Genomic DNA, 11,937 nt, shown 5'->3' on the forward strand with positions numbered 1-11,937 from the left:
ATTCTAAATCTGTAAAAGATTTGTTATACAACATTTGTAATTGAGTTCTAGAATTGTTCTAGAAATGTTACAGATCGGTTGTCACAGCGTTCTAGAACTGTTACAGAATTGTTCTAGAGTATGGGGGATGACATAGTTACTTGCATGTTCATAATTTGTTCTAGAACACGTCCTTTTGTGTTCTAGAACAGTTACAGATCTGTTCTATAACCATGTTTGCTGGGCTGTAGGTCCTAATTATTTAAAATAGGATTAGATAGGTTTTACAGGATCAAATTATGATCTTGAATTGGAAATATTATATTCAAAAGATTCAAAGTAGGGTTTGTAGATTGAAATGGATTCGAAACAGGGTCCAATATTTTATTCTCAAAGATTTTAAACTTGAAAGTTTCTTCTCTTGGTTTAAGTATCTTTAAAGTAGGTTACAATACGGAGTTGCATGTTCAAAGACAGGGATAAACTTCAACTCCTTTTACAACCATAAAATCCTAAAATCTGTCGATCATCTCAAAAGATAGAGGAACCGTTATTCCAGATTAAATCTGGCGTAGATCAACTATGGTCATGAGGAAGATTCAAAACAGGGCCTCCAAATTGAAATTGGTTCAAGACATAGGATCCAAATGTTTCATTATCTAAGATTTGAAACTTGAAAGTAGCTTCCCTCGGTTTAAGTAGCTTCAAAGTAGGTTACAACAAGGACTTGAAATGTTAGAGCTAATTTTTTACTCCTTCTATATCTACAACAATAGATCAAGCATCTCGAAAGATCGATGAACCATTAATGAATGAAGATTAAATCTGGCTCAATAATAGCAGTTAGATAGTGTAGATCATAGAGTTGAGTCGAGGGTCGGGGTCAAAAGTGATAAAGAATCACCCTCCCTATACCTCCGCACTCGGTCAATAGGTGACCCGCGCAGCGCAGACGCGACTCCGTTAACGAGCCCGGCCGACGTCAGACAAGTAAAACGAAGGCGGAAAAGTGCATACTGCAACGCACTCCTTTCCTGGCTGTCATTTTCTCTCTCGAAAATATTGTGCGAGTGCGGACATTGTCAGTTCGCGCATTTCCTATTCCAATTACAAAACGCGGGAACGTGACTCGCGTTCGACGCTCATGCTCGTTCTAAAATCAGTCGAGCGTCGAGCGTTGTTCGTTATTGTACCTCATCGTGCTCCTCCACTGACAAATCCGGGAAACACGTGACGAGAATGTCCAATTATTGCAAGACTTAACCACTGACAACGGACTTATTGACACTTCCTCGAAATTCCACAAAAAAAAAAGTACTTACCTCAATACCTCGAAAGACAGGTTCTCTAACCTCTTCTTCGAATTTATTCTTCCTGGAACTGATTCTTGGAATTGGGAAACATTACGATTTGGTTTTCTAACATCCAACTTTTTGGATAGTTAAGTTTTAACCTGTGACAAAGTAGAGAAAGTGCCTAATCATTGATCGAAATTCGCGAGAGGACCCAACGGTTTTTTGGGATTTGGGGTTTGGATGTGTTAGTCGTGACCAACAACACAGGACAGTGGCGCCCCTCTACTGGACCGCAAACTACAACTCTCAATCCAGGTGCACTGTTATTAAGATAGTTTCAATTTACCGGTTTTGGAAAACTGATAGTCGTCATATTATTAACTATAACAATCTACTTCATTCATTTTGACTCCAGACTGAAGCTCTGGTTTCCGCTCGGTTTTTCTGTCATGTCAATGTCACACTTTATTGGTATAGGTCAGTGTGACATCTTAGAAAATTATCTTCATAATGAAGCTGTTCCCCTTGAAACGAAATACTCTATCATTGATTTTCAATTTAATTTTGACAGTCGCCGTAGGTCAGGAAAAAATTGGAAATCAGAGAAAAGTCAGAAAATTCCGCTGGTCAGGGAAAGTCAGAGATTTTTGTTTTAAATCTTGCTAATGATAGGGCATTTTCATGAGAGGCACTTTCAATTAAGGTCAAGGATTTTTAATTAAAAAAACATTTTTAATCTTTTATTCCGTTGATGAAAGATGTTTACTATGTCACAAGAACAATATTGTGGTCTTTGAATATTAATTGTCATTTTTTAAATTAGGGAATTTTTAAAATTAATCCCTGCGGCCACCCTGGTATAATACTCTTACCAGTAATTTATGGGCCTTGTATTTCTATCCCTATTTCTTTTCTTTGCAGTTGTTTCGTTCTTTTTTGAGGAAAATTTGGCGACGTCTTTACGACATCGTTACGACATCTTTACGACATCTTTACGACATCCTATGCCCATGTTGTTTCGATGTCTGCGATATCGTAAAGACATCGTCAGATCATACGACTTATTTACGATATCGCAAAGACACCTTAACGACATGGACATAAGATGTCGTAAAGTTGTCGTAAAGATGTCGTAACGATGTCGTAAAGACGTCGCCAAACTTTGTGTCCACTGGGAATTATGTTTTTAGTTAAAAATTGTATTTTTTGGTTGGAAATTCAATAATTTTATTAAAAAGTCATCCTCTCGAGTTAATAATTCAACTATTTTTGGTAAAAAATTCATATTTTTGTGTGAAAAATTGAATTAAAAGCTTTAATTCATTATTGTCCTTTTGGTTTGAAAATTCATCTTTTTTAGAAGACAGTTAATCTTGTTTGTATGAAAATTCAACTGTTTGGTTGGAAATTATTCTGGTTTTGTTCACGATTCAAATGTTCTAGAATTAAATCATTTCGTTTAAAAATAAATTTTTACCTGAAATTTTATAATATTAGTTAAAAAATCATGTCTTCAGTTGAAAACTGATTTTTTAAATTGAAAATATTCTTTTGTTTGTTTATAATAAATAATACTTTTTAACCGAAAATTCAAAATTTCCATTTTTGGTGTACAATTAACCTCTTGCAATTGAAAATTTGTACTTCAAAATTTTCTTTTCTTTTGGATAAAAATGCATTATTTGATTGAAAATTAACATGTTTATTGAAAATTCATATTTTTACATTGATAATTCAACTGCTTTTCGGAAAATCTATCCTTTGGCTTGAAAGTATTTTGAGAAGTTAATTTTTCCATTTTTGATTAAAGCTTGATCTTTTTAGTGGAAAATTCAACTAATTGTTTGAAAATTCGTCTTTTTGATAGAATATTAATCTCCTTGGTTGCAAGATTTTTGTTGAAATTTTAATTATTTTGTTAAAAATTCCACTCCTTTGTTGAAAATTTAACTATTTTTTCGTTCTTATTTTTTGTTTTCGTTTAGAATTCATCGGTTTAATCAAAATTAAACTTTTTATTTCTACTAAAAATTTAAAAAAATGATAATGTTAGCAGAGTTATAAATTCACAAAACAGATTTTAGTTAAAATAGAACATTCCATATATTAAAGAATATTCAATTTTTTATTTTACATTACTAAAAATTTGATGCATTTATAATTAAAAATCTTTTAAATTTTATTTTAAATACTTTGAATCAAAAAGATTTTTAAGGTTTTGATATTGCATTTAAGTATTTAATACTGAAGTTGAAAAATTGTTCAGGTTCGATAGCTTTACTTTTTAATTTTAATGATTGCCATTGTTAAAAAAGTGTATTCATAAAATATCATTACACACCTTTTATGGCTATTGTTAAGCGTATTTATTTCGGTATAACTTAAAAATAGTTCGCAATAAAAAAATAATGTTTCCTGTTTCCGAGAATAATTGAAACAATCTATTGTCAGGAAAAAGTAAAAAAAATTTGAAAAAATCTTCAATTTTTAAATTCTTATTTGAAATTGTCTTCTTCCGTTTATAAAAGATAATTTAAAAAACTATTAAGGATAATAAATTAAATTTTTTTAAATAGTAAGTTGAAATTGTTTCATTTCATTTATAAAAGACTCTGTGTTAAAAATTTCAGAAGATTAAAATTCCACTCTGACATGTATTTTTATTAGTATGTTATTTGCCTTGTATTTATATCTTTATTTTTTTTAGAATGATGTTTTTAGTTAAAAATTATAATATTTGTTTGAAAATTCGATCATTATGTTAAAAAATAATCCTTTTTTATTAAATATTCAACTATTTTGGTAGAAAATTAACTTTTTGTTTTAACTTTATATTTTGGTGTTGACAAATCAAATATTTTGTTGAAAATCTGTTTAGTTGAAAAATATTCTTTTTTGGTTGAGGTTTCAACAATTTTATTGAAAATTCCTCCTTTTGGTAGAATTTAACTGTTTTTTCTTAAAAATTAAATTCTGTTTTTTTTTCACTGAAAAATATTTATTTGTTGCAAATTCGCTTTTTTTTATTGTAAAATTCATAATTTTGGATGCAAATTCATCTCTTTGGTTAAGAATTGGTTTGTTTATTTTCTGGAAAATTGGCATTTTTGAATTGGAAATTTGACTGTTGAATTTTAATACTTTTTTGTTAAAAGTTCGACCATTTGGATACAAATTCATTTTTGTGGGAAGAAAGTTTAAGTATTTGTTTAAAAATTTTAACTATTTTATTGAAAATTCAACTGTTTTGTTGAATATTTGTTTATTTGGCTAGAAAATACATCTTTTGGATTGAAAATTTATCTTTTCTGTTTCAAAATTCAATTATTTTGTCGAAAAATATTATTATTTTGTTGAAAATTCGCCTTTTTGGATTGAAAACTCATAATTTTAGTTGCAAGTCCATCTCCATGTTAAAAATTTTGTTGGTTGGCCACTTGGTTGAAAATTCAGTATTTTAATTAAAAAATTCAACTATTGTGTTGAAAAATTTAATTATTTCGTTTAAAATTGATCTATTTTGTTAAAAAGTAATCTTTTTGTTAAAAAATTCAACATTTTTGTTAAAAAAATGATCTTTTGTATTGAAAATTCATCCTCCAATGTGAAAAAATCGTCAAAGAAAAGTTAGGGAATTTTCAAAATCAAGGCCCCCCTTTTTAAAATCGTTTCCAAAATTATGTTTTTTTAATTGCTATTTTAATAATAAGAAATAAAAATGACGCGCTTTGCTAATAAAAGATCACTGCCAAGGTCCTTTGGGCAAATCAGCTGATGTAATTTCAGGTCGTCAGTTTTCTGTCGGATTTACACATTTTTGGCTTAACCTACTTACTTATCCTCATTTCACGAGAGGCAAAAAAAAAATGTATTGTTGAATTTTTGTGTATGTGAAGTGCAATCGATTATGCAATACAGAGTGCGCTCCGCCATCTTTCAATTCTGCCAGATTCGTGGATGCTGAGTACTCAATTGAAAATAAAAAAATATATTTTATTTTATATTTTATAAATTAATTTTTATAGACATAACAAAGAAAATAATCCAATTCGTCCTTCTTTTGATTTATATTAAATAAAAATTAAAATGCAAATTCAAAAGTATCAAATTTTAAAGAAATACGATATCATTTCTTATTTTGAACGGTTTAGTTTCAGTATTTATATGTCACTATTACTCTTATAGTTTTGCGTTTTAAATAAATAAATATTGTTAAAAGATAATTTTTTTTTCATATAAAGGAATTCAAGATGGTGGTTCGTAATTTTGAAAATGAACAGCTGATTTTCTATAACGAATTTTACAGATGTTTATAGGGAAAACAGGATTTATTTTTGTTTACGAAACCATATACAAGGATTTTTTTTAATTAACCGGCCTGAGAAGTTATAATATATTTTTATAAAGATTACATATTTACTGGAATAGAAATTTTATTTTTAAAAGCAATGAACTTTTTAAACATAAAAACGCGGAAGCATTCGCGATAAGACAAAAAATCCATAAAACTGAGTCGTAGGAGCTCACGCGATATTTTTACAACTCTGCTACTTCTTCAATCAGAAAGTTTATTATTTCAGTCTCATTCACAGAACTTTTTGATCTTCCAAATCCTTTTAACTACGATTTTCACCATTTTTTAAACACGTTTTCATTCTTTTTGGAAAAGAAGAATATTTTATTGTAGCTATTCGTTTTTTTATTAAATAAATACTATAAATTTTTATAAATATTAGATTTCAATTATTATGTTATGTTGATTAATTATTTAATTTATGTCATATTTATTATTAATTCTTAGTTCCTTATTGAATAACTAAATTATCAAATTTCCGAATTTTTTTTATATATTATGATCAATTATATTTCAAATGTTTGTAAACATAAGATCAGGCTAAAAGGTGATGAAAATATTTTTAACTTAATTTCCATTCGCTATACACAAATGCCAATTGCCTGTAATATTTAAGTGGGTCTTGAATTTAAAATTGAGCATTACAATTTCCAAATCCGTCACAAGTGGAAGTTTAAGTTCTAGTTGAACTTTAGTTACACAAGACAACCGCCACTTTAGATAAATTTTTATTTCCTTGCAAATTTTGATTGTGAAATATAAGTACTCTTAATAACAGGGGTTTTAATTTCTTATTGGTCTTTAATAATAAAAACTGTAGCCAAATAAAATTTGTATTAATTTGTTAGCCCATAGGTTAAATATGATGGATATTTAAATTACAATAAAGAACAAAATGCTTTAAGAATCTTTTCTTCTTCTTTCCGGTGCTAAACCACAGTTTGTTTTTCTCGACTGAACTGATTTGAATAATTTCTGTTTGTCTGCACAACTAGCGTGTCTGGTTTTCTTCTTGTTTTAAATAATAAACGGTAGATTTTCATCGTCAGAAAATAGGGTTCTTACTCATAACAAAAAAGCCAAAGAAGATTGTTTAAACAAATACTTGATTAGCTTGCATTATTACCTCACTCTGACTGAAAAGTGGACAAAAAGTTGTAAATAATAATAAATGATGAAACAATTATGCTTGGTAAGATTGATTAAATATGAGCTCACTCTGACTGAAAAGTTGAAAAAGGTTGGAAAATTCAAAATAAGCCCGTTTCTAGCAATATTCTAAAAGAATTTCGTTATAAACAATAATAAGTTGTTTACACAATTATATTTGTTATTAATGAATATCTCACTCGAAGTGAAAAGTTAAAAAAAGGTTTGTAATTCAGGAAAAAATCGAAACACTATATCTCTATTCCAAGAGAAAATAACTATTAAATAAAATTGGTTAAAAACCATTTCTCGAAACCGGTCTCTTTTGTTTCAGACCTCGATCCGGTGTCGGCACGGATCCTTTACAAAGTAGCGACAGCGATGACTCCACGACGATGCAGAGCCACCATGGTGGTCGTTCCCAGGGTGAAGGTCAAGGCCGTGGCCACAGTCAGTTGGATAGCTCTGGCGTTCCCATGGTCCAGATTTCTGGTCCGCAAGATTCCTCCGAACCTGAGCCCATCATCGATGGGTAAGTCATTTTCTTTATTGATATTCTAATCTTATTGTTGACCATCCCTTCCCTTTTAACTCCTACTCTATCTAGTTCTTTCCCTCACTCCCTCAAATTCTCCTCTTAACCTCCCCAAGCTCTTCCCCTTATCCTTTGAGCTCTTTTTTGTGCCCCATGAAGCTCCTCTTATCACGTCCTCAAACTCTTTTCACTCTCTTAAGCTCTTCTCTTCACCTCCTCAAGCTCTTTTCCTCACCTCCTCTAGTTCTTCTTAAGAAGAAGTTACCCCTTAAGCTCTTATCATCACTCCCTTAAACTCTTCTCTTGCACAGTCGCTCAAGCTCTTCTCCTGACACTCACAACTTCTTCTACACTTCGCTTCAAGCTACTCTCCTCACCCTTTCAAGTTCTTCTTATTATTCCTCAAGCATTTATCATCCCCACACCAAACTTTTTTCTACTCCCTCCCATAGGCTTTGTTCTTAACCCCCTCAAGCTCTTCTCCTCACCTCATCCAATTCTTCTCATTACCACTCAAACTCTTCATATCATCCCCTCAAACTCTTATCCTCCTCATCCCGACAAAATCTTCTCCTAAGTCCGTCTAACTCTTCACTTCACCCACTCAAGCTCTTCTCCTCATACACTCCTTAAAGCTCTTCTCCTCGCCCCCTTAAGCTCTACTTCTATTCTCCCTCAAACTCTTCTTCTACTGATCCCAGCAAGCTCTTCTTCTCAATCACTACCTCAAGCTACTTTAAGCTTTTTTAAGCTTTTCTCCTCACCCTTTCAAGTTCTTCTCTTTACTCCTCAAGCTCTTCTCATAACTACCTCAAACTTTTTTCTCTTCTCTCCCTCAAACTCTTCTCCTTATCTCATCAAGCTCTTCTTCTATTCACTTCCTCAATCTCTTCTCTTTACCCCGTCAATCTCTTCTTCTCGCCCCTAAAATTCTTCTCTTTACCCTATCAAGATCTTCTTCTACTCACTCCCTCAAGCTCTTCTCCTCACCCCCTTATCCCAACAAGTTGTTCTCATCACCCCATCCAACTCTTCTCATGACTCCATTAATCTCTTCCCCTCACTCCTTTAATATAACAATTGTATTTTTTATAAACAATCGAAATAAATAAATGAAACTATTTTGCATTGCCGTGCAGAAAAAAATTGTTTTGGAATTACAATTGCTTTGAGCAGTGGCGTAACCGGTGGGGGTGGGGGGGCTATAGGGTCAAGCCCCCCCGCGAAACTACTTATTTTCATTATTCAATTCCCTTTTCCTCCACTCTTTGTCTATACATAAACCCGAAGCCCCATTCGAAAAATATCGACCCCCCCCCCCCCCCCCCCCCCGAAAAAAAATCCTAGCTACGCCGCTGGCTTTGAGTATAATTGCGAGTGACTTCTGGTAACAAAACTGTATGAAAACTTAACAATACAGATATTCGTAAAAAAATATAGGTACATTTATATTATTTATAACGTATTAGGTCTAAATTAATACCTAACTTACCGACACTTCTTCATAACTTTTTAGAAAAACTTTATATCGTCTTGAATCAATGAATAGGAAATCAAAAAATGTAAATAGTTTGCGTAATAGTTCATTTCATTGTTACAAGCAAAGATAAATAGAATGGCAAATAGTGTTATTATTATCTTTAAAAAAAGTTATTTTTCTTGACGCTGCTCGTATTATTGCAGGAATTACATCCAATAAAAAAATAATTTAAAAGTTAAGAATATCATAATTTTTATTACAATTTATTACAATGTGATCATATAGAAATTCAAAATTTTAGTACTTTCGCGCAGAAAAAATGTTCTAGTACATTATTACAAGAATGACTGCTAGTAACAAAATATTAAAAAAGTTAACAATAGCCCTTATTCTGTATAATATTTTGTAAAATAAAACAATGTAAATGTTAATAGCCAAGTGAAATAAACAAATTCAAAATTTTGATAGTTTGACATAGAAGAAAATCGTTAGTCACAAGTATTAATAAAAACGTTTTAATAAATATTTTTATAAACAATTTATCATACTTATTAATTATAAAATATTTAAGATTTTTCTTAACCCTTTCCGGCATACATTTTTCAGGGAAACGAGTTTTCATGAAAATTGGTACATAGGGGTTTTTCGGGTCGCTGATTACGAATCTGAACTCAGATTTTGAAAATTCAAAATGGCGGGTCCAATATGGCAGCTAAAGTTTGGCATATTTTTTATTTTTTCTGAAAATTGGTATACGGGGGTTTTTGGGATCACTGAGCATGAATCTGATCTCAGATTTAGAAAATTCAAAATGGTGGATCGAATAAGGCGACTTAAATTTGGAATATTTTTGGATTTATTTATTAATTGGTATACAGGAGTTTTTTGGAGTCGCTAATCACGAATCCGAACTCAGATTTTGAACATTCAAAATGGCGGATCCAATATGGCGGGCAAAATTTGGATCTTTTTTGTTGAAAATTGGTGTTCAGGGGTTTTTGGTATCTCTGATTACGAATATGAACTTAGATTTTGAACATTCAAAATCGCGGGCCAAAATTCAAAATATTTCTAAATTGTTTTTTGAAAATTGGCACAGGCAGAGGGTCGCTGATCTCGAATCTGTATTCAATGTGACAAATATTTAGAATGTTAAGGTTTGAAAAAATATACACCTACTCACCTAAAACATGGATTAGTACCAATTTTCTAAATTTTCAAAATCTAAATTCAGATTCGTGGTCAGTGACTCCAAAAATCCTTGTACACTAATTTTTAAAAAAATCCAGAAAACTTTATTATTTTGACCGCCATATTGGATCCGTAATTTTGGATTTTCAAAGTCTAATTTCAGATTCGTGTTCCACGACCCCGAAAACCTCTGTATTTTAAAAATTTAGACCCTTCGCACAAAAATTTCAATTTTATATCATCCTGCGAGCATGAAATTAAAAAAAAATCTGTGTAAAGTCCAATAAAAACTACTCTGAAATCGCAAAAAATAATATGAAAAAAGGTGGGAATACATTTATACATTTATAATGATTTATAAAATCGACAAAAAAAGATCTATTATTAATTACTGTAAATCTTGATGAAGGCTTTTCAGCACACTTCAGAAAAAAAATAATTCAGGTTAAAATTGTTTATTTAACAGTAGTTATTTAAAGCTTTAGTTTTTCCTTTCTATTTAGGGAAAAGTTAGAATTTTTATTCAATTCTAATGATCAAGACCTCGTTTTATTCCTCCAAGGATTCTCTAAATTTTTATTTGGGTTGATTCTATTTAAAAAAATTAATTGAGAAATCATAAAGTTATCATTTTTATAAACAATCATAGTTTAAATTTTCATTAACACCGCTAAAATGAAATTGTAGAGAATTCTTCAAAGAATAAAATGAGGCTTTGATCATTAGGATTAAATAAAAATGGTAAATTTTCCCTAAAGACAAAGGAAAAACTAAACCTATAAATAACTATTGTTAAATAAACAATTTTAACCTAAATTATTTTTTTCTGAAGTTTGCTTAGAAGCCTCCATAAAGATTTACATAAATTAATAATAGATATTTTTTGTTGATTTTATCAATCATTTTAAAGATAGGCAAAATCTTATCAAAACTTGAAAGAAGTCTCAAGTCCAAATCCAAAACTGAAAAAATTCAACTTCAAATATTTTGCCACAAAAACTTGTATTAAAGCGTAAAAAATGGTTTGGTAAAAATGTAACTTTTTGCATGCTTTTAGTGAAAATTTTGTAAATAAACAAATGTAAAAGGCAAGATTTCCGAGCTCGAGGCTCTTCAGGATTTAATATAGTTTTTTTTTTTAATTCGATACATGATATTAATTTCATACCCTCTTTGAAGCTAAAATAATGGCACGGAGAACAAGTTAATTAACACTTTATAAATCACACATTGTGTCGCACTCATAAATATTAAATTCATTATATGCATAAATTCCAGTTGTTTTGTGGGAAGACTTTGCATTGATTAAATGCTAAATTATTTGCATGCATCGTCTCGACTTTGGTCTTAAATTAGTTGTCACACTGACATTTATTGAACTCAGAATTTGGTTTGGCAAACTTACAAGCAATAGCTTGGATCTTTATTTGGACAATAAATTCAACCTCCAGGAATAATTGATAAATGTATCAATCCCTTTCAGTTTTCTTTTTCTATTTCTTTGTCTTTTTTTCTGTTTCGTCTTTTTCTTTGTTTTTTTCTTGACCTTTTCTTTGGTCTTTTTTTTCTTGGTCTTTTGTTTGGCTTTTTTCTTTTTCATTGTCTTTTTTGGCCTTTTCTTAGACTTTTTCTTTTTCTTCTTAATCTTTTCCTTTTTCGTCATTTACCTGGTCTTTTCATTGATCTTTTTTTCTCTTTCTGTGTCTTTTTCTTGGTCTGATATTAGTTGTCATATTGACATTTATTGAACTCAGAATTTGGTTTGGCAAACTTACAAGCAATAGTTTGGATCTTTATTTGCACAATAAATTCAACCTCCAGGATTAATTCATAAATGTATCAATCCCTTTCAGTTTTCTTTTTCTATTTCTTTTACTTTGTCTTTTTTTCTGTTTCGTCTTTTTCTTTTTCTTGACCTTTTCTTTGGTCTTTTTTTTTTTTTGGTCTTTTGTTT

General features: G+C 30.5%; 1 protein-coding gene across 1 annotated transcript in view; it reads left to right on the forward strand.

Moving 5' to 3' along the window:
- The window catches only part of LOC117181935, a 110,483-nt gene that overhangs the window by 19,534 nt on the left and 79,012 nt on the right, over window positions 1-11,937 (forward strand). Inside the window, exon 3 of the mRNA XM_033374959.1 lies at window positions 7,112-7,309. Within this exon, the coding sequence (XP_033230850.1) occupies window positions 7,112-7,309 (198 nt within the window). The remainder of the gene's footprint in view (window positions 1-7,111; window positions 7,310-11,937) is intronic.

Source organism: Belonocnema kinseyi, chromosome 10 (genome assembly GCF_010883055.1).
Source record: "Belonocnema kinseyi isolate 2016_QV_RU_SX_M_011 chromosome 10, B_treatae_v1, whole genome shotgun sequence".
Classification (NCBI taxonomy): Eukaryota; Metazoa; Arthropoda; class Insecta; order Hymenoptera; family Cynipidae; genus Belonocnema; species Belonocnema kinseyi.